The 23,699-nt window shown below is 42.0% G+C and overlaps 1 protein-coding gene across 1 annotated transcript; it reads left to right on the top strand.

The window, feature by feature from the left end:
- Nucleotides 1-37: 37 nt before the first annotated feature.
- Nucleotides 38-20,304, top strand: COMMD5 (COMM domain containing 5). The gene is made up of 7 exons (XM_042825407.1): nt 38-203; nt 3,244-3,404; nt 4,461-4,489; nt 8,216-8,266; nt 12,323-12,418; nt 14,152-14,227; nt 18,474-20,304. The coding sequence occupies exons 1-7, from the start codon at nt 38-40 to the stop codon at nt 18,573-18,575; spliced, it is 681 nt and encodes a 226-aa protein (XP_042681341.1). The 3' UTR covers nt 18,576-20,304.
- The last annotated feature ends 3,395 nt before the right edge of the window (nt 20,305-23,699 follow it).

Genomic DNA, 23,699 nt, shown 5'->3' with positions numbered 1-23,699 from the left:
AGGCCGAGCAGCGGCCCACGAGTGGGGCCGCGCTGCCATGGCGGCGGTGGGCAAGGCGGCGGGAGCGGCCTACGGCCACGGTGAGAGTGGCGGCGGCGGAGGCGGCGGCGGCTTCCTGGGGCCGCGGTTGCCGGCCGAGGTGGAGGCGATGGCCCGCGGCCTGCAGGAAGTAGGCAAGGAGACCTTCCGCCGCCTGCTGAAAGGTACGGCCCGGCACTGGGCCTTCTCACGCAGGGAAGGGGGTTCCGTGCAGCCGAGCGCCGCAGCCCGGCCGTTCCCCGATGCCTTTCTCCGCGTTTCGGTGCCACGTATTCCGCGGTTCCCTGTATTCCAAGAGATTCGCCTACAGAATCAGAGTCACAGAGTCATAGGGGATAGCAGGGTCCTCAAGACCTCCCCCATTCCAACCCCCCCGATGCGATTCCCTATAGCAGTGGCACAGCAACCCACACAGATGGGTTTGAGCATCTCCAGGGAAGGAGAACCCCACACGTCTGTGGGCAGCTGTGCCACGCTCAAAGTAAAAAAGAGTTATCCTCATGTTTGTATGGAACTAAATGTGTTCCAGTTTCTGCTTGTCATCCCTTGTTCTGTTGCTTCACATTACTGAAAAAAGCCTGAGCCCGTCAACTTGACTCCTGCATTTTTTATGTATTTATGGGATTTATAAAGAGCAAGGGGATCTCACAGTCTCCTCCCGGCTGAACTGGAGGCTCTCAGCCTTTCCCCAGAAGGAAGATGCTCCAGGCCCCTCGTCATCTTTGTGGCCCTTCCCTGGATTCTCTCTAGAAGTTCCCTTTTCGGACTGAGGAGTCCAGAACAGGACATGGTTTTAAGTTGAGGGAGGGAAGATTGAGGTTGGATGTCAGGGGGAAGTTCTTTGCTATGAGAGTGGTGAGGTGCTGGAACAGCTGCCCAGAGAGGCTGTGGATGCCCCATCCATCCCTGGAGGTGTTCAAGGCCAGGTTGGATGGGGCCCTGGGCAGCCTGGGCTGCTATGAAATGTGGTTGGTGGCATTGCCTGTGGCCACATTGGGGGTTGGAGATTCATGATCCTTGAGGTCTTTTCCAACCCTGGCCATTCTGTGATGCAGCTCCAAATGTGGCCTCATCATGGTACAGCAGAGGGCAAGGATCACATTCCTTGACATGCTGGCCACTCACTTTGTAATGTACCCCGGGGTCCCATTGGCCTTCATTTGGCCACAAGAGCATGCTGCTGGCTCCTGACCAGTCTGTTTTCCACCAGAAACCCAAAGTCCTCAGAGCTCCTTTCCAGTACGTCAGCCCCTAACCTATGCTAGTAGGGCTGTGACCCTGCTGTGCTCATCCTTTCTACTAACTGCCTCCCAGGCTTTTTCCTCATTTTAGTCAATATGAACTCAAAGTATCTGGTAGCTGGTATGTTTTTTGTTGTTGCTGTTTTTTGTTTTTTTAAGTCTTTAAAAGCATTACTGCATATTGTCAGTAATGAGGCAGTGTAGCCAGGATTTCCTTATGGCATCTGAACGCGATAAAGCTACACATAGGGGCAATGGGGACAAAAGTTTCTGCAGACGTGGAACTGTATTTGCTGCCTACTGCTGGGGCAATGGAGAGTAAAAACTTCTATCGGTGCTGGGAAGCCTGGCCGTCCCCTAAACGGTCCTTTGCGGGATGGCTGCGATTAGAGCCACGTTGTGGTGTGCCATGCCTGCTTGCTACCCTAGGGGGAGCAAACAGTCCTTCGAATCTTAGGGTAGAGCAAGTAAACAATGCCGAATTGGGTCATTATAGTGCCCGTGTCCGCCACTGCCGGGAGGGTGGGATTGCCTGTTCCTGTAGGACTGGCGGAGGCATCCACGTGTCTTCTGTTGGTGATGGTCTGTGATGAGCAGCTCGCAGAACGCTGCAGGTCTTGGATTTCAACAGGCTGTGTCGAAATTGCTCCGGTGCTTGTCTTTTTGAGGCTCTTGCTGCCAATTTATTGCTAAATAATAATTAATAAAACAATTAGATGGTGCTTCATGTGCCTGCTTGGTTAAAGACATAAGAACTGTATACACCATTATCTCATGGTTACCCAGTATTGTACGCTCTGCTAAAATAGAAGTTTGTGACCTCGTGTATCATCTACTGGGAGCAAGTGGCTTAGCAGAGGGACTTTGGGATGCTTTTTGGGTTGTTCTCCCTCCATTTGACTGTTAGAAATGCTAGATCAGCTGATATTTCTGAGTTCCTCGAACAATTCTGAGTTAAAAAAAAAGTCTTGTATTCTAGGGCAAAGTGAGTAGCTTTTAAAAGAAGACAGTGGATTTTAACCAGTTGTTAAGATTGGTCTGTAGGAAGAAGACATTGTCATAAAGCTGTCTAGACAAACTGGAGCTATATTTAAATAGGTGAGTAGTAGTCAGCAACCTGTCCTGCTCTGCACCTGATGCAGCAAAGAGGCCTCAGTGCTGATATGCACTTGGCTTTTGCAGAAAATTGGATTTTCTTCCTCTTCTGAAAGGAACCTTCTTTGTCTTAGAGCAAAGCCTTTTTCAGGCAATGGGGGAAGCTTGGTGTTAGTAGCTCCCTGCCCATCCTAGCTCATCTGTGCAAAATGTGCACTGTGATGGCACTGGGCAAACTGAGTCAGCCATGTGAGTGGTTCAGGGCTCATCACTGAATTTGACGTGCCACGCCAGTTAGTAGTATGTAGTATTGCTGCATGGACTAACAGTCATTTCCCTCAGAGCACTATTGTTGTGCAGACTACAAGACTTGAAGGTTTAGTTTTGCCTCCTTGCTGTTTAATCATTAGTCTCTACTGCTACTGAAAGATAAATTATGTGAAAAGCTGGAAAACGATGTTGAATTATTTACTCTCTTGTTGCTTTCAAACCCGTGTATAAGATTATTAAGTTGTAAGCAGACTTCAGATGTGAACAACTTTAATGATAGAAGCTCCAGTCAGACCTGAGCTTGTGAGCAATGAATTTTTATTAATCTTTATTCCATTGTCCCTCTGGAACATATTCCACAGTTAAAGCGTCTTCAGTTTCAAAATGCAAAAGCTTAGTATGTTGAAGTTCTCTTCATAAAGTGACTGACTGGTGGAAGATGATCAGATAGAAGTCTTTACAGTAACTTGAAGTGATAGTTTCATATCTGGAAAAATGTCAGCACATTCAACAAATAAAATCATGGGTATAGGAGGTGTTCACTGTCACCAGGTCTTCCACTTTTTAAAAGGATCTTGCATTACTGTCTTATTCTCAGTCACTGTGAATGCACTGGAAGGAAAAGACTGCAAAGAATCAGTCAAGCTGATTGCAGAAAGCACCGACCTCTCTGAAGAGCAGCTTGCTTTCCTCATTTCTGGCATGTACACCCTTCTTCGAGAAGCACTGAGACTCCCCTTATCGACTTTCAAACAGGAAGTAAGTTGTGGGAGGACCCAGAGCCTTAATCAGTTACAGTCGTGCCACATGTGAGTTACCACTGAGCTGCTGTTTGCCAGAGTGAGGAGCTCCACGTGAAAATGTTGCTCCAAGTTAGAGTAATTAGAAGAAACTCTTAGAAACACAGAGATGTTTTTGTTTGTATAGATTTACAGTAAGCTTTTCAGAAGAGTGTTTCTTAAATCTATAGGAAAGAGATTACTGTATCTTTTTCTGCTTAAGCATCTTGGTTACAATGCATGTTAACTCCTAAAGAAACCTTTGCAAAGTGTCATTTCATTGGCATCAACGCTCTTTCCTACCCTATGTGCTCACATATACTGTGCATTTTTTTTTACTCTTACAGACAAAGAAATAGGGGAAATTTTATGTCTTCATAGCTCTACTGTAAGGGAAGGAAGGAGTTACAGTCAGAACAATCTAGTGGGAACTGGGAGAAAGTGCTATTTCTGTTTATGCTGTAGATGTTGTCTGTGAATGTGAATATACCTGCCATGGTCCTGACTCTCATTCCCTTTTCATGGCTATTTTCTTTTTTTTTTTTTATGTTACATTCTCTTCTGCTTTTCTAATTTTGTTTTTATGTGAGCAAACCTCTTCTGAGCTTCTGACACTTCTCCCTAGTATTGACCCAGGCATATTGGGAAAACACACATTGCAGGAAACATTGAGACAGTGCTCATCTTTTGCCACTGCCTTTACCTTGTCGTAGTTCAAACAAGTTGCTGCAAAGCATATGTGAGAATAAGGTCATGTCATTACTCTGAAGACGTGTTGTGAGTAACTACATGAAAGAAATGGCTGGGGTGCAGCTTTCAAAACATCAAGCCTTCTGAGAGAGCTTGCCTTTAAAATTAATTTCTCACAAATTAATTGAATGCTTCTGGAAATTCTTTTCAATCATTTCAAAATTACTGGCATTGACATTAAAACTTTTGGGTGAGAGATAGGAAGCAAGTAGCTACTGTTAGTTCACTTGGTAAGAAATTGTCTTTCACTGTATCCTCTAAAATTTCACCTTCTTTGTCTTTCTAGGTTTTTAAGGAAGACCTGAAGGAGCTCAGGTATGCCTGGTAATGCCTGTTTTTTCCCCATCTGTTTGTTTTTCATAACTTTTATGTAACTGCCTTCCCAAGTCAACTTTTTTACACAACTAAGTTGGTATGGAAATTACCTGTAAATAACATAATGCATCTGTTGCAAAATGTCATAGAAAGCCAGAGGAAAAAAACAGGTGTTGTGTAAGACTTGATTTAGCACTGAGCATGAGCAGTAAATTTTGCATGCTGAGATCAGTCTAATTTAGTCTGTAATGTAGGCTATGCAAATGTGAGTGACCTTCTCTTTGCCATCCTCACCTTGCCCTGCAATATTTTTTAACATGTTTGGTAGGACAGTGATAACATTTCAGAAGCTAAGAAACTGCCCTACTTTTTTTCTTCTTTGAAAGACCAATGATACAACACTCAAGAAACGCTGCCACCTTGTTCAGCTATGATCTCTTCTGCCAGTTACCCAACAAAACGTAACATTTGTTACATCAGTCTGTTCAGAGTATCTGTGAATAAAAGTTTGTATTCTGAAAGCCAGCCGTCAGGTAGTGATGATCTTTATAGGTTATTCCTGTTTCTATAGTTGGTTGGAACAAGAGAATAACAGCAGTTGATGCTTTCATCTGTAGAGAAACTTCTGCACCAAGGTTCAAATATTTTAAAATGTTAATTTTCTCCAGTTCTTTGCATTCTGATTGCTATCTAGGATATAGAGATTTCTATTTCCTTCTATTCTCATCCTTATTTATCCGTTAACCTACAGATTGCCTTCTTTCTCAGATCAGTCATAAGCATAAGTTACTTCGTGAGCAACTTCAGGTAGCTCAGATTAGATGGATGCAGGTGGTGAGTTGGAATCAAGGCCATGTTGAACAGTGTCTTGTTGATTTTGTCTGAAGCAGAGAGCTGGAGTTTGGCTTTCCTTTTGGCTTGTGAGCTAAAAGACAAGCTGCTTCCTCCAGCACGCTGCAGCGTTCACACCTTACACAGGTTAAAGTCAGTCAGTAAGAAACTGATGAAATTCTTCTGGCCCAGTGGAAGTTGGTGTTTTTTGAGGCGTGCACAGAATGTGTTCAATGTGATTATGGAATAATGAGGAAAAGCTCTATGGCAGCTTTCTGGAGGTAGGTGAATATTCCACTCTTGAACAGTGGAGAAAGTAGGAGTGTCAGAAATCACTGGCTGGGCTGGCTTTGTACCCTGTATCTGGAAATACAGATTCCTGATCCTCTGTCTTTGTCATCTGACCATGCTTTAATGCCTTACACTTTTGTATTGTTTTTTGAAGTTCATGGATTACTCATGGGAATACAAAAAGGCATTTCAGTCTGAATGATCTTTTTTCTCTCCGCTGTATTGTGTTAAATCTTTTGTGTTTTGTTGTTTTGGTTAACCTGGCTGATACAGCAGCAATAGGTCAGGTATCTGCATTTGTGCTGCTTGCACTCATATGTTTTATGTGCTGCTCATTGTGGCTTATATGCTCCCATGATTGTTAGAGGTTATTTGGACTCTGATAGTCTTTTTTTTTCTCTTGATAGCTCTCCTCATCTTGTGGCTGAGCTTGCAGAAGAGTAAACAGCTTATTCTACTCTTGAGTTATGGCACTCAGTAAATGCTACCACCTTCTGCACCTTTGATTCTTCTGGGAAATGTCAGCTTCTCTGTTTCCCAATACAGCTGGGCCTGAACGTGAAATGTTTGCATCTACTAATTACATTCAGACTTTTATCCTCGTGCTATGACTCCTGTGGGTCATCCTGTGATCATGTGCACAAAGAACACACACAATTAACTGAGAAGCAGTGTCTTAGCATTATTGGCATCCAGTGTTTAGGCAGGTATTTTGCATTTTAAGGCAGAAAAATGCTTATTTCTTATTTTAATTTTCTTTGTGAATGTGTCTTTTAAGAGGATTGAGATCTGAGCTGGGTTACCTGTTTTCATTTCTCATTCGTAGTTTGTTCTTTTGAGTGAAGCTGAGAATTAGCCTGTCTAATTCCATCCATACAAAGTCTTGTCATCCCCAATTTCCTGGTGATGCAGCTGATTTTGGCTTCTAGTTTTATTGGAAAGCGAGAGGCTGGGAACCACACTCACTTGTGCTGAATTAGATCATTAGTACTGGTTTCAAAGGGTTGCCATACTGTAGCCTATATTTTTTTGTCCTGACTAACTCAACCAGTGAGAATGAAATACTAAATTTTGGATGCTATTTTTTTCCTTCCTTTACTAACTTTTTGGCTCAGGACAATAACATGGGGTTGAGGCATCCTTACGGTAGATCTTATTCTCGGAATGTTCCTTTGAGAAACTGATTACCACCTGTAGCTCAGGCCTGAGCTGCACCATGTTCTGTGTCTAAAGTGCTTTGTATGTGATGAGCTGCTTGAGTTGGGAACAGAATTTTCAGCAAAATCATTAACTTCAGGGCAAAAATAACGAAGCATAAAGGTAGCATTAGTGCTACTATCTTAGTGACCTGCAGACTTGACAAGCATTGTGATAGTTATCACAGTAATTGTATTATAAGCCTCTTTCTTCAGCTTTCTGCTTCTTTCAGAGGTTATTTGGTGGAATTAAATGATATGCTTGTACAGGTAGCATAGGTAATGCTTGCAGAAACTCTCATCTCTTCAGAGAGGCACATGCAACTGAAAAATCAGACCAGTCTCCCATCCTCAGTTCCTGGTTTGCCTCAGCTGACTGGCTTACTACTATGAATTCAGTTCTATCCAAGTACTATTTAAAAACCTGTTTAAACCCCATGTTTTCTTAAAAGGGTTCAAAGTCATATAACTGCCATTTCATTTTCCCACTGTGTGAGTTGATGAGCTGTTTTTTTTCCCCACACTGTAAACCCTTTAACACAGGTAACTTCTTTGTTTGCTTTGATTGTCTTTGATAGACTGCTGTGTATCTCAAGGCAGTGGTGAGTAATGTCTCAGGGCACTGATTGGATTTAACTGTGGCAGCTGAAGCAGTTACTTCTTCCACTTGTCCAGCATGCCTCTCTGCAGGAGGTTACTGTCTCTGTGCAAAGGCAGCTGATCAGATAATGTTTGCTCTGCAGTATGTTTGCAGCTCACAGCCTGATATATTGAACTGGAAATTAGCAGGAGCTTATTTGTAAAGCAACAGCAGAGGAATGGTAAAGTAGTGGAGTGCAAAAGGCAGATGGAGTGAGTTAGTCTGTTCAGCTTGTTTTAATGGGCTCATCAAATTTATCATTGCCCTCCCCACAAAAGGATATGGTTCCTCTTTGTAAGTACTCTTAGCTACAAGGGCTTCTGTTCTTACTTTTAAGGGAGCAAGTCATTCTGTCTTCTTTTCATTGCTCTTTTAAGGTGAAAGTGAAATGAAATGTATAGGCTTGGGATGTTTATAAGCATGTGTTGTCCATCTGCCTTCTGTGCTTGTTAGAGACATCAGTAAAACTTCTTTATTAAGAGAAATGAGTCAAATACAGGGTTCTTCTGAAACTCCTTGTTGCCATTTTAGGTAGCACAGGAGGTTGTAGCACAGCTTTTAGGGTTCTTGTGAAAACAGCCTGTCCTCCTGAGAGCATAGACTGAGTCAATACTGAAGTGCTTACATAAGAGATGATGGCAATTTTAAGCAATGCAAAATGGAAAATGCTGATACTATTTTTGTGTTCTGCAATAGGTTTTTGCAGCTAAGCCCATATATTTGTGGTTACAAAACACTTATCTATTTTCTGTTGCTCTTTTCTTTAAGGATACCAGAAGATTTCATCACAGACTTTTCCAGTATTGTCTTTGGTAACAGGTCAGTGTTTTTGTGTATTATGCACTGTGCAGCCCTGAAGATACACATATTGCAGGCCTCTTGAAGAAACAGCAAAATTCTCTAAACACACGAGAGGAAGATTTGTCCCATTATTTGGATTCAGTATAAATATCTATAATTCATGGCTATGTGTGCAGTAAGTAGCTTTCGTGTCATTTTTCCATTTTTTTCTATGATCATCACCAGTTTTTATAATGTTCTATATCCTCTGTAAAATGAATCATTACCTACAGATGAAGAGTAAATTGCAGAATTAAGTGTTCTTATCATCATCACTGCAAGTTAGAGCAAAAGTGAAAGGCTTGCTTTGTTGAGAAACAAGCAACAAGCATCCTTCTACATGTTGTGATTTGTAGAAACTTTCTCGGACAGCATTTATCATGTCTTAACTGTACAGCTGAATTCAGACTGAGTGACTTGATGATACATATAAGATATCATCTGCTCTACTAGCTGTTACTCACTCACCAAGCAATATACCTCCTTACCTTCAGACTGTGACCGGTCAGAAACTTCTTGAAAAGGCTCTCTGCTTTTCCTTAGAGGGATTCCCTTTTTTTCCTATCCTTTTCTACTCAATTCTGTTCTCAATTATATTTATGTTCCTCCGTATGTTGAAATTGCTTGAACTTCTTGCATATGTAGAGCTTTCCTCCTTGAGACGTGAGGTCACTCAGAACTTGGCATCACCAACGCAGAGCTGTTTCAGATATGCTGACAGTCATCGTTGTGGTGTCTCACTTTCCCTCACAAGGGTCTGAATGCTGTTACCAGCATTTAAAATATTTTTAATTTCCTTGATTAAAATCTTTCTTTAAAATGAATCCCTCTTGGGATAAAAAATAAATTCAGCCTTCTCGTGTTTTCTTTGTTATTATATTTGAATTATAGGTGTGAAAGAATGCAAAATTCATGGTTGCAAAATGGAAATATTGTTTGCAGTGGAGAATGAAGTTAAATATAGATGTCATTTGAAGCATGCATGATTGTCTGTTTTCTACTGTGAAATCACGATGCTGGAAAATATGGCTTTTTCTCATTTCAGAAGCTGTGATTATCCAGAGTAATCTTGCTCTGTGTTTTGAGATCAGAGAAAAGCACCTCGGATTTGATTTCTAGACAGATCTGCTTTTATAGTTTTAAGTGTAGTGGTGAATCATGCATATGCTTATTGAATTGTAAATATATGTGACTGTGATGATAAGAGAAGTATTAAGCAATGGCATCTGATAAAAAATTCACTATGAGCTGGATAACCCAGAAAAACCAATTTCAGAGTTTTTAATACTTTTTCTGGCATCATATTCTATTTTTGACATTTTGTTCATTAAACACCAGCTCTGAAGTGCTGAAAATTGAGCATTCTTATTTCTGTTTCTCCATAGTTCCATCAAACTATATAGACTGAAAGGGAAATAAAACTTGGCATATTCACACCATAAAATAAGCGTATGAAATTAAAACTTTTTTTTAAGAGACAGCATAGCCATAACTTCCCCCACTTTGAATGTTTATAGTAAATGTACTGCATGTTTTTTTAGATAGCATAGCTTTAGCTTCTTCCAAGAGTGAGCATTCCATGTGCCATTTGACACTACTAATTCATACATTTTCTCTGTTCAGTGGCCTGCTGGCCTATAATGATTATGTGCATCACAACCCATTCCAAATTTGTCTCCGGTTTTGATGCTGTTATGTCAGTCACTGCTCCAAATTCACAACTCTTCCATCTTCAGCTCTTTGTTGTATCCTTTGGCAGGTGATGTTCTCGTCAGCAGGCATACCATTTTGGATGTTCTGTCACTGATCCATATTGCTTTACTCATTCTAACCTCTGCCTTAGGCACTGTACGTGAGGTGACAGTGTATTGCAGCTGTTGAGAGTTTATGAAATGTAGTTAAATTGCATAGGTTGTGGATTCAAGGTTCCTTGAGTCTTTTTCTGCTCCGTTCTGCTATTCCTCTTGGAAGCTGATGGTTTGATTAAGGTTTTTTGTAATATCTGTGTGTATGTTGGCCATTATGCACACTGTCAGCCTTACAGGATTCTTGCAGTTGTAATCTTCTGCACTCTGAGAAAGTGCTGACAGAAGCCGAATCTGAGATATAAAAACTGTGACTCTGAGGAGCTGGTGTTGAGGTGCAGTCCATTTTGGCGCAGGAATGCTGTAATTTAACAGCCTCTGGACACTGCTGACCTTTCCCATCACTGCTAACTGTAACATCTTCCTGTTATCTCTGTTCATTCTGTGCCCAGTGCTGCTGCTACGCTGAATGGATTGTCCTCCATTGAAGGGAGTTAGCGTGTCTTAAGGATGCAGCAGCAGTGTGGCTGTTTTTAGGCATTTCCCAAATTAAGCAATGCTCTGGCAGCAACTCACCACTGAGCGAAAGGCCTGTTCTTATTCTTTAATCCTGCTAATGTCCATTCCAGTCTGTGACTCCTTATGGTTGCACCCAGCTGTGTGACCTACTTCCTATTCAGTACTGTACCGTGTGTAGGAACCAGCTGATCTATTTTCTCTGCTCATTGTACTGCTTTGTTGTACCATTGGGATGTATGTCACTTCTGACCAGCACTGCCCCCCAAAAAGGAACACATTCTTTCTTATATTACTTTCGCTAAATGCGAGAGTATTGGAGATCCTACCTATCAGTATTTGGTACCTTATCAAATCTTTAATCTTTCTCAGCAGTTTCTAAAAGGACCAGCTCACTTCTTACTAAAGAATCCGAGTTCCTATGATCTCTGATTTGTTCAGAGAGGATTCTTTTCTGAGGTAAACTCTGTAATTAGATTATGTCTAGCACCATGGATAAAGGATGTAATGTTTCTTATCCTGCCCTTAGCTGGAGTAGCTTTGAAATGTACCGTAAATAACTACCAGAGACATGGGATACTTAGCAAAAAAATAATTATAATGTAAGTAACACTTAAGTCCAGTCTGTCCTCTTAATGGACCAGCTGAATGATCTCATTCTGAAGGTATTCTCTTTGTATATCAAAAAATGGGTGGTTGTTATGTCTTGGTGTTAGATTTTGCTTGTTAATTTACCTGGAGTTTAAGATGCTATTAAAATTTTAAAGACTGTCAACCACCTGAAGTTTAATCTAAGTCGACTGTATTTGCTCACAGAATGAAACTTAGGCTTGATGAGCCTGATTCTTCCTGTAATATAAGTAATAAAGGAAGTATGGGCCTTCTCAAACAGTTGTCTAGACAGAAGTCATGAAGGTTGTGCTGGGGTTGACACGTATATTACATAAGGAATTTGGAGTTTATAAAGTATGCTGGATTAGCAAGAGCCACTGTGGGATTTTATTTTAAAATGTGCTTCAGAGTAAACTCTAATATCATTACATTTAGAGCACTGCTGTGAGCTAATACTAGGTGCTTTCTGTTGAAGGAGCACAATGAGCTTAGTTCAGCTTTGTGGCTTGAGTCATCTGTCTTCTGTTCCTGCTTGCTTATTCCTGCTGGATTTGTGCGAAGATGTGTCTGTAGGTCCCTTTCTCTGTGCCTTACAGTTGCTTGAGAATCGAAATAATAGATAGGCCAGCCACCACAATGACTAAAATCTATAATGACCTGAGTTTACTGGAATTACACAGACGAGCTTTGTCTCTCTTGTTTTGACAGCTGCCATAGCAGTTAAACATAAGAAAAATGGGTAATTTGAGTACAGCCATCTTATACCTTCAACTCAGTCAGACCCATTGGTCATCTGTGTGGGTGACTGAGCTCTGGCACAGGTTGCCCAGAGAGGTTGTGGAGTCTCCCTCCTTGGAGGTGTTCAGAACACACCTGGACGTGTTCCTGGGCAACCTGCTGTAGGTAGTCCTGCTTGAGCAGGGGATGGACCACATAGCCTTCCAGTCTCAACCATTCCATGAAATCTCTCTAAGTGATGATAGATTTGCAACAAGAAACAAGTTCCAGACAGATTTGTTTTGAGGAATCTTATTCTCCCTTTAGATTGTTGTTGCTTTTGTGAATTTGCATTTCAGCCTCTTGTTTCTGATTTGCTCTACAGACGTCCTGTTTCTGAAAGCACAGCTCTGACACAAGCAAGTAGGCTGCCAAATGTCCAGGACTTCAAGTGGAGAGTGGATGTGGCTATATCCACAAGGTAAAAAAGAGAATTCTGCATGACCACAGAAGAAATTTTGTCCCAGGTTAAACTGACTTCCTATGCTGCCTAAAATATTAAGTGCTGAAGTGTATCTTACTGTGTTAAATGGTAAGATAAGGGGGATTTCTTATAACGCTGTATGTCAGATGATATGCAGAAGGTTATGTGCACTTACCAGCAGGCTGCTGTCTTCATCTTCTGCTAGTGATATATTTTTTTTCATGCTTCTTATTTGTTTACTGTTTAAAACCCTTGTGCTGGAATCATTTAACTCCAAGTTTTGGTCTCTCATTATTTTAAAACCTGATAGATCCGATGCAACTTCACAGTCCTCCCTAATGCTGGAAGCAATTAGATGGATTGAGCCACAAGCAGCCAGCCAAGAGAAGGGGAGGGAAATTGTCTATTCAGTTTCTCAAGTAGGCTATCATTTATGTTTAGTGTGTGTTAAATAAAATTTCATATCCTATTTACATATCTGCTGCTGTAGATTTGGCAGAAAGGCTTCAGAAGGGCATCTTCACACTGCCATAGTTATGCAATGGTCATTGACCTGCCTCCTAATTTCTTTCACAAAACAGGAATAAAAGCCTCTGTGTGAGCATCTTGTCTATGCTTGCAGTGAATGACTTCTTGCTGTCTGCCACAGCAGAGGCAGTTATGGGATGGATCTTTGGCTAGACAGGAAGTAGAAACCTTTTGTGATTTTTTCCTGATTTTTGTTTCGGATGAAAGAAATTAGAAGTTGATCCAATCTTTGTCAGTAGCTGAAATTGTTAGCACGAGTGACTTCATGTTGTGTTCCTGCATTGCAGGATCTGAGAGAGGGCTCAGTCTCACTGCTGACATAGTTGAGAGAGCAATAAGTGACTGGGGGGAATCTTTCTAAAAACGAGAAAAAGGTCTCCTAAGTGAAAACTGTGATGGCCACAAGTTACAAGTTCAAGTGACTCTCAGATGAGCAGTGCTGAAAGCACCACACAGGTATCATGATGCAGAAGAATCTATGCTTATAAAAGAACAAAATGTACAGATAAACATCCTCAAGCACAACTCTTGCAAGCTTTGGGTAAATCCTATGATTGCTTTCCAAACAACACAGGAGCAACGTGTTACCCTTTTCTGTTTGCCTTCTTATTTTCCTTTACAGTCATCCTCCCCATGGGAATCCTTGTTTATCATTCAGCAGCAGCCTTTGTGGAGAGGCATGGCTTCTGGCTGGAACACCTGTCAGTACCTGAGCAGGTTTTGGCAGCATCTGTTGATGAATGCTGCACAACGATGACTCATTTCCCCTCTTTGGGTCATCATGTAAAATAAATAGCAACCCAAATTTGCTAATTTAGCATGAAGACTGGGAGAGCTTGGTTCCTCAGATGAGATGGCAGTTGAAAGAATGAAGGGATGGAAAGAGTTAGTACAACATAGGCAACTGCATTAAAAAAAAATGCGCATTATTGCTAGCCAGACTTGGTCAGCTCTTACGCCTGTCATAGTTTGTGTAAAATGAAAATCCTCTTGTTAGCATTTTCTTGCTGTTATTAAGATATTCAAACTTTTTAGTCTAAATTGTGAGGTAAGTTTGACAGGACTCCCATCTTCGTGGCTCTGTAATAAAAATTATTCAGGTAAAACCAGTAGGAACATTTGAAGTTGTACAGTGTACAGTGGTGTACCTGTCACACTGCTGATGTTTATTGTTGTAATACTAATATTGTAAATAATTTCAGCTCACTGGCCCGTGCTCTTCAACCATCCATTTTAATGCTGATGAAGCTTTCAGATGGGACAGCTCATCGCTTTGAAGTAAGTCTGATTGCCATAACAAATAAGAAAGCACTTACAGTTCTTTTCAGGAAGTTGAACTACAATTTAAAACATTAAAGCTTTTGTAAACAGTGCATTATCAGTTTGCGTTCCTCCGTGTCTGCTGCAACCACATGCAATATGTAACTGATTGCCAACCAAAATCATTTCATACCTCATTCCTATGCACATTTGGCTGAGAGCTCGTTTGTTATACGAATATTAGTTATATTAGTTACTGTAAGTAACTTACAGTAACAGTACTGAAAGTACTGTTGCATAACACCTAGTTTGTTTTAAAATGATAGTTTTGATATCAGCTCTTACCTCCAGACTTCATGATGGCTTTTTAGAGAAGGAAAATTACTGGGGTAGTTTATATAAGATATGATGCACTACTAGACTTCCTGCCTGGTAAAACATTCTTTTCTGTGGCAGAGATAGTTTTGTTTTCTTTAGCACAGATCTCGCTGCTAGAAAGAAAGTAAAAAGCTTATTTGTTTCTTTACCTCAGGATCAGTCAGCAGCAGTATTTCTGATACTGTATGTAATGGCTTGGAAAAAAAAAAAAAGCATACATTCTTTCATATTTTAACCTTTGAAAAGGAATGCTATTTGTTCTATAAATAACATGGTAGCACGTACAGGAGTTCAGTGCATAACTGAACAGCTGTTGTCACATTTGAACTCCTAAAAGATTTTGGCTTCAGTACACATATTAGTAGTAGTCTGGAAGAAGCACCAAAGCACTATAGGCTCATAGAGTTGGACTGACTTTAGTGTAATGTTTCACAGTACAGCTGTTGAGGAAGGTATAAACTCTGTGCTACATTGCCAGGTGTTGGGGGTTTCAGTTCACAGAAGATCAGATTCACCCCAATGTGGGAAGTCCTCATAGCAGCCTGTTAGCACCCTCTGAGATCTTAATGGAACTTAAGTGATACCTTGGTCTTCAGGCTGACTCTTCTCAGCATGATGAGTTTCACTTGATAGAAGTTAGCACATGCTCTTAACTGTTATGATTTGGGGCTTTGCTTCCAGTCTGCTGTGGAGATGTGTTGCTGTGCCTGGCTGCTGCATGCAGAAGTGCAGATATCTGATAGCAAACGGAATGCCTCGCTTTTCAAGTCAGCTTTTTGCTGCGAAGATCTGAATACCAAAGATCTGGCTGTAAACAGGATTTTTTAATGATGAGTGATCTTCCTGCAAATAGTAGCTCTTTGATCCAAAACCAAATGCAGGTAAACATAGTCCTCGTCTCTTCAGTTTTCTTTCATTCCAACAAGTACTGGATGTCCTGTTAACCTACAGGGATTATGTAAAATGATAAAACAGAAGATAATCTTATTATGAACGGTTTTTAAAGTGTATGTCACAGAAACAAGTTGTCCTGCTTGGTCTCCTAGGTTTTGTTTTCTTTTTCTAAGCACATTGAGTTTTCTGACAATGAATGTTTTTCAGAAAGCAAATAATAAACTGAAGCATTTTGAGTTTTGTGGTATGACTGTGGCTGGCCCCAGAGAGAAAGCTCAGCACTGCCCTCCACTCCCTGTAAGGAGCTGTGGCTGCCACGAAGCCTCCCCACGACCCCCTCTGCTTTGGGCCCAGCAAAACCAGGGGTCTCATCCGTTCCTCATACGTCTTCCCCTGCATCTGGAAATTGCAAATCAGGTGCTGGGTTCCTCTCATATGGTTGATATCAGCTGCAGTGGGCAGCATGCTAAGGGACTCTGTGAAAGAACTGTGTGACTTCAGTGTAGACAAAGAAGCAGAGTAAATTAGCCAGTGCTCTGCAGAGCGGTCTGGGCTGCACCAATGCAGACACAGGCATTTGTGCACTGCGCTGCTGTGAACCCCTGCCCCTCAATCTAAGCCATTGCTCAGATGTGTTCTCTGAAGGGCCTTAACAGTGCTCAGTGTACTTCCTTCCATTTGGCTTCTCAAGCTTGAAATGGTACAGGAAAATCTGTGAGTTTTCTCTCCTCCTCTCGACCCTCGCAGTGAGTCATCAAATATATGTACAAATCATATCTGATGGGTGCCATATTTGCATGATCCACAGAGAGCAGACATTATACTTCCATAACCTGATTTGACCTCTTAGCCTTTGAAAAGCTGATCTCCTTAGCTCTGAAGCTTGTGCTTAAACAAATGCCTGCTATCAGTTTGTCCAGTTACTTTTGTAGCATTTACAGTGCTGAATTGTAGCACATTGTTTTTCGCTCTCTCAGGCTGTCATCTCTTTGAAGATACTATCTTGTTAGCTTCTTAATTGATAGTCTAATTTATGAAACTAACTGTGAACCTACAGTCAGTGCACACAGCCATAAAAGTCAGTGCACAGTGCCATAAGCCATAAGTTACTCACCATTAATCCCTTGTAAAACCAGGTTTTAACCAGGATAGGTGGTGAGATAGGGAAACATGTTGTATTCAGTTTGAATGGAAAGCTGCTGTGTTCATTAGTTAAATAGTTTTTTGTGGTAATATTCTCTTCTAAACAGCAACTTAATTCTTTATGCTTGTCTCCACTGGCATGTACGTATCACCTGACACAAGTGTTTAGTTGAATTCAACAGTTTTTAAATAAGTTAATTGAATAGCTTTCTAAACTGAAAGCCTCTTGCTTTGGGTGCACCATTTGCAAATGGAATATACATTGAGGCCTACAGGAGTGTGCTTGCTCAAAGAATTCATATTTAAGACATGTAAGTGTCTTTATATATCATGTTTATACACTTCTTCAAAAATTGAATCTAATCTCTTCCAGTTAGCATCCACAAAACCTCAGCATTCTGGGACCCCAGGGTAACAGGGAAGCTCAATTTTGAGATGTAACAAATCTGAAAAAGTGACTAGTATACAATCTGGGACTGGATTTTTATACCCAGAGCATTGTCTCCCTTCTTACAGCATTTCAAAAGGGGATTCACCCAAATAATCAGAATTTTTATGGTTCTGACCATGCTATAAATATAACTTTGCAGAGAACGTGGCAGGGTATCACTTGTTTATGTAGATTAGATATTTTGGATTTGCTTATTTGAAAATTTTGACCTCACATTGTAAGAGGGATTTGATGGCAGCAGTTGTTTCATTGCCACATTTCTTTAGCCTAGAAAAAGTAGATGGTCTGACATTCCCATCTGGGTTAAATAGTGGTGGAGAGTTAGGGCAGTCCTGAGCTAGCTAAGCCAGTGCTCTCAGGACTTGGTTTTCTGTGCACTTTTACTGCACCAGTCCGGCTCAGACTGCTTGCTCAGACCTTCATCTGGTGCTTGTGATGTCTGGATACATTTGTCTGTCTGATATTCCCATGTTGGTTACAAGCACTGTATGAGTGAGAACTGGAAGTTTCCTTTGTGGAGACTTGCACTATCTTGAAGTCACCACTGCAATTTCTGTTATTTAAATTGTGATTTCTAGTCAGCTAGCAGGAGCTCTTCTGTCATTGGCTTTAGCTAATTTTGGCCATCCTTAAGTTGCCATAATTTTTTTCTAGTGTTGTGATTACATCTGTTTTCTCTTCTTGTTTAAAATGAGAATGTCTTGTGGCTGCTTTCCAGGTTGATTTCTGTCCTCTCATGTCAAAGCAAAAATAACAACCTCTTGTGTGGCCTGTCTTTAGCTGTAGCATTCAAGTGCTTTAAAGACAAAGGCAGCTGATGGTTTGACAGAAGTTAGTAACAGAACTGGGTCCAAATTAAAAGGTCCACACATCACAAACCCTGACTGAATCTACTGAACCCCCCTTGTTTTTCTTAATGGAAAATAAACAGTGGGAAAGAATTGCTTTGGGAACTGTAGACTAGCTTGTAGATCTGGCTGGATGTTTATTTGAGTGTTCTAAAACCTACAGGAATATCAGAAAAAAACCCTCATTCTTTCAGTAACAGAGAAGAGCACCTAGTTTCATGTTTCACAATACCTTCTTAGACTTAACATTTTTATGTGGAGCCTTGGGATTCTGCAGGAGCTTAGTGTTACCGAGATCCAGCTTGTACAGTACAAGAGATACCTGCTGGTTTTTGGCAGCAGAAGCTTCCCTTTCATTCATACATTACGAAGACAAACAGCCTCAGTGAGATTTATTAACCTGCAACACTTTGTCTTAACTCTAACATATATTTGTTTATTTAATTAATTTATTTATGTTAAAGAGAGATTGGACTGACACTCCATAGGCGTGCCCTGCCCGAAGTTTCTAAGGTGTATCATGCTTGTTAAACTGAACCTTCTGTTTCAGGTACCAGTTGCAAAGTTTCAGGAGCTGAGATACAACGTAGCCCTTATCCTGAAGGAAATGAATGATTTGGAGAAAAGAAGCATACTGAAAATCCAGGACTGAACGCTTCTGAGCTGGGATGTTAGCAGAACAGATGTGAAACCTTCAGTGAATTTGGTGAAGGGTAAAGCGTGGGACCATCACCACTTTGCCTGTCTTGTAACTGCCATGTAGCATTTATTATGTCTGCTGTAAATATTTTTTCAATTCAAGTATTAAAAGCACAAGCTTTTTTCTTAAGACTTAGAAAAAAAACCAAAAAAATATATTGATAAAAAAGCATAATCCTATTTGCAAGCATTTTTTGCATGATTCATCAAAACATTTTTAAAATAACTGTCTTACATGTAAGAACCATTTCTTCCCAATTATGATTCATCACTCTAATTATTTTTGAAAGCCTGCTACCAGAAGCACCATCAATGTGTATCAGAAGAAAGCCCTGCAACGTGTCAAATAAAACATACAACTACTGTTGTGTTGTAGTATGACAAATGTGAATTTGCATTTGAGTTTGGCGTAAGTAAAATTGCTGTCTGACTTCTTGATAAGTGACTCAAGTGTAGGTACATATATTTAAAAACGAATTTTGAAGAAAAGTGGGAGTCTGAGAAAGAAGTATGGATTGAGCTAATTGAGCAGTATTGCAGAAGAGGAAATGTGTGATCTAAGTCTTCACCTGGATGATCACTATGCACTAAACAGGACTAATCTTGTAGATTTCTAAGTGGGAATGCCTGCTTTGTTTCACGTATTTCCCATGTTTGTCAGCTGAATTGTCTGAGACTGAATTGTCTGAGCCTTATTACAGGGCAGAAACCTCTGGCACGGTGATGATATCCAGCAGCAGAAGACAGGAGCCTTGTAGATCACTACAGCTAATATACTTCTTAGCAGCACAAGCCAGACCCCAGGATGAGGAGGCTGTGTGCAGTCCCTGGGATGAAAGTCAGAAGTGAAAGCATATCCAAACAATACCCAGGTCAATAAAATAGTCCAGAATGGGCTGAAGGCTCCATTGCTCCATTTGTAAAGCTTGAAAGAACTGCCCTAACTGGAAGCATATGTTTTAAGTCTCATTTAAACTCAATGGGACCACAAATATGTCCCTAAGGGCGTTGCTAAGAAGGGATGCATTCCTGAGTCTGTGCCTGGAAGAGTTTTCCCCCAAGAGTAAGGACATGGAGATTGAACAGCTAAACAGCACAGCTCATGGGCCTTGGCACAGGGTTTACCCACCTGTCGCAGGTAGTTGAGAACACATATACCACTACCATTGTCAAGCATTGGATTTTCTAGCTGCTTGCTGAGGCAGTAGTAGTGCCACCCATACTTCTCTTGTTTGTCTTGTGTAGAACTTGCTTTTATCGCCCTCATTTTGGGAGGGAAAGAAAAGAAAAAAAGGCTACTGAATATGACATCATGGATTCAGGAGGACTTTCACACTTCCACAGGTGTTTTTGTAGGAAAGGATAACTTGGCTCTTGGATTTTACAAACCACAACAGCCACAAGATATTATTGTCCTGCTTTTTAAGTTGAGTCTTCTCTGACGGCAGTGCATACCAACGTACAGACAGCTGAGTAGCCACAATCCTGAAAGTCTATCAAACCTTTGCATGAAGCGTCCTGTGGATTCACATAAGCACGTTGTGATGTCGAGCTGTTCAAAAGCCATGTGTTCTGTTTGCTGTCTTTGTAGGCCACCCATCAACTTCCCAGTTTGATTCATGTACCTTAACTGCTCTGTGTAGCTCACACCAAAACAAATAAAAACAAATTAGCCCCTACAACTTCAAGAGGACTGCAGATTGCATTAATGTGGTGTTTGCTTTTTGCTTTTGCTTTCCGAAGTTTGTTCTACTTTTTACTGGAATCACATTATCACAGAGTGTGAAACAAAACATATTCTTGTAACTTTGCCCTTTTAAATGATTACATTTACGTGTTTTTGAGCTGGAGAATGTACCTCCACTGAGGCTGTCAGTGAAGTCTTCAAGACAAATGGAACACTGAGTGTACAATGCATCCTACTGCTCAAGACATCTGCACAGTACATTTTTATTGGGCAGCATAGAAGAATCAATACGTACTTTCACGTTCTAGATACAATATATTTGTTTGGTGGTTCTCCTGTGACAGCAGTGATATGTGTGCACCAGAAATGGACCTGCTTCCTGGCTGCATGCTTGCGTTCTCTGGAAGGGATGATGGACCTTACAGTCTCCTTTGTCTTGCTGCACATTATGCAGGAGTTTGCTGTTATTGGTCGTTTACTGTGCACACTGACAGGTACTTAAACATTTGGGCTTTTCTTATGAACAAAAGGAGCTAATTTGAGCGTTGCTTTTGACAGATGATCTTTTCACCAAAATGGCTGGTGAGAATGGCTGGCAGATAGTCCCTCACTTTTGATAGAATAAGCCTTCCAATTGGCGAAATATTCGTTCAACATTGAAACATCTCAATTTGGTATAAAAATGCTCTGGAAATTGAATTCCACTGAACTTCACATGGGAGCATTGTCATTTCATTACAGAATAAAAATAACCTTCTGAAAGTCTGGGCATGTCTGAGCAGAACTGATTTCACCCAGCTCGCTTTAGGTTTGGTTACACTCCAGGGTCATGGTGTGAATCCCTCGTTCTTTATCACACAGGGAAAGATCCAGTTTGAATGGGATACTTGTTATGTGCATCCCATCGCTTGATCAAGAGGTGACAAGGACCTTTCCTGGCTCATATCTGTAGTTTTCCCTGAATAAAATAAACCCCTGGGGTTGGTGGGTTGTTCTGTTTGTCTTTTTATTTGCTGGTGCCATCCATTTCTTTAAACTGGTGGATGTATTTAATATCTTAATTCTAGTGATTTTTCTAACCATGGCAAGTGGACCATAGTAAATGTGGTAAATGTGGTAAAAGTGGACCATAGTAAATTCCCCCTTTACAGCTTTATTGCATAGGGAATGTTAGGCCTCCTCTTTTCAACTGGCTCAGCCACCAGTCCAAAACTGTTCTCACCTATGGACTACTGCAGAGTGTGAGAGTACTTGTGTATAAAACACCTTTATTTGTTACATGGCTTTTAACATCCCTGCTGCCAGCAGAGGAGGAGCTCTGTCAGGAAGGATGGTGGGTCAGAATGTCACATTTAGGGTAGTTGTGTGTGGGAAGGGAAAGAAACAGGATTGCTCGCTGGCTTTGTGGTCTCAGAGTGTGATGCAGATTATAGCTCCAGAAGAGGGCTGAAGAATGCAGTCGTGCTCTTACACAGTTCTGCCAGCCATTAACTGCTGGAAGAAAACCAGTATTGTGCTCATTGTCATTAAAAGGAAGAAATTAAACCTCCCTTTGTAGAAAAATCATAGAAAGGAGATGTGCTTCTGCGGAGTGAGTCACCTCCTAGCTGTAACTTCTGTTTAAGTGAAAGATTAATCAGCTCCCAGTCTCCCAAGCAATGCAGGTAGGTAGGGGTTTGCAGCCCCACTGCTGTTCCAAATCCACAGATATCTGTGTATGTGAGTATAGGAAAACTCCATGCTTTCAGAATATGACATACAACAAAACGAAAGCAGCATATGCAGCTGTCTTCACTAGGGCAGCATCTGTGGAGCTGAGCTGGCTGTTGGAGCAAAGTGTTCTACAGTGGTGTGCAGCTGAGAAGTAGAGCAGCACCTTGGCTTTAAAGTGCTGTTGAGGTAGTGGCTGTGATGTTCACTCTGCACCTGGCACGCCCCACGCAATGCTCACATTCACCAAACAACACGCACCAGGAGCTAGCAGAGGCAGAGCTTGCTGGTTTCTCCTGAGAAGTCCTGTTGCCCACAGGCCGTCCACGAGATCTTTGGATCTTTGGGCTTTGGATAAAGAGCTGTGGCTCTATGCCCTTCCAGAAGCAGACAGCTCCCACCACTAGCAGTTTGCAGGCACCACTGCTGCCCTTTCCTCTGAGCCCGTCCTGTGCTGCGCAAACCGCCCTGCCTGTCTTCTCATGTGCTGTAAACAGAAGCTGTGGAACTTCCTTTCAGAACACAAATCTGATTACATTTTCTATGATAATCTACTTCCATTCCCTAACCTGAATTCATGCGCTGGTAGCAAACCTCCCCTTCTACCACGGCTCTTATCTCTTTAACTGCTATGTAACTGTGTAAATACTGCTGGCATATCCCCGATAGAGGGATTGTCATCGCATCGCTACTGGTAATCAGCGGTTATGTCACTTTCCCTCGCTTGAATAGGCTTTGACTCATAGTGGTTTTCAGGACAATGGTTATAAAATAACACACAGAAAGGCTGCCGAGACGGTCGTTTTGCAATAGAGACAACTGTCGACTTCGAGAAAACGTTTTTCCTTTGGTTAAGGCTGTTGTTCTTTCATAACAGGAGGCTTTCTCGCATGGAAGTTATAAGACGAGCTGTCTGTGTGCTGCTAGCATCGGCTCGCTCAGGAAAATGCCCGCCCCTGCGTGCCGGATCCTGCTCGTGGTCCCGCACATCGCTCCACCTGGACTTCGAGTAGTTCAGCGCTCCTTTCCTGGAATCAGCCCGTACCGGGCTGTGCTGTGCTGTGACAATAGGCCAGACAGAGCCAGTAGCGGAAGAATGTCTAACGCCAGCGGCTATTCAATAAACCCTTTTATTCGTTTACTTAAAGGACTCACTTGGGAACTTTGTGAACAGAGATAAAGGTGTACATATCCGAAAGCCTTAGGGAGGGAAGCCAAGTTTTTGGCAGGTGCAGAAAGCCTCAGAACAGGGATGTCAGCAGGCGGGATCAGACAGGTGCACCCCTGCAGCGCGGCCACACGGCCGTGGCCCCTTCCCGCCGAACTCCCCGCTCCGCCGTCCGAAAGCCGCCACGAGCAGACAGTGAGAAAGCTTCAGCGTCGTTAGGAGAGCGACGAACCGCGGCTGCAGGAGCGCCGCGGGGCACCTGCGGAGCGCGGGCGGATCCGGGGCGCGGCGCAAGAGCGATGCCCAAGGATGGCGCCGCGCGGCGCAGACGGGACGCCCGCCGCAGGACGGCGCCGGCTGCCTCCAGCGCAGACGGGCCGCGGGTGAAGCGAGCCGCCCCTCTCGGCGGGCCGGGCCGTCGGCAGCGGTTACAAAACCAGGCGGTTTTGTAACAACCTGCGGGAGCCGCCCAATGAGCGCGGCCGTGCCGCGTCACGTGCCCCCCTTTATAT

This window comes from Centrocercus urophasianus, unplaced genomic scaffold (assembly GCF_019232065.1).
Source record: "Centrocercus urophasianus isolate 14NV4802_14NV808 unplaced genomic scaffold, USGS_Curo_1.0 seq_24, whole genome shotgun sequence".
In the NCBI taxonomy this organism is placed as follows: Eukaryota; Metazoa; Chordata; class Aves; order Galliformes; family Phasianidae; genus Centrocercus; species Centrocercus urophasianus.
This window is presented reverse-complemented; position numbering and strand designations above follow the sequence as displayed.

Coding starts and splice junctions, on each gene's coding strand:
- COMMD5 (XM_042825407.1), top strand. CDS start 38: ATGGCGGCGGTGGGCAAGGCGGCGGGAGCGGCCTACGGCCACGGTGAG. Junction 4,490..8,215: donor GAAGACCTGAAGGAGCTCAG/GTATGCCTGGTA, acceptor CTTTTCTTTAAG/GATACCAGAAGATTTCATCA. Junction 8,267..12,322: donor AGTATTGTCTTTGGTAACAG/GTCAGTGTTTTT, acceptor TTTGCTCTACAG/ACGTCCTGTTTCTGAAAGCA.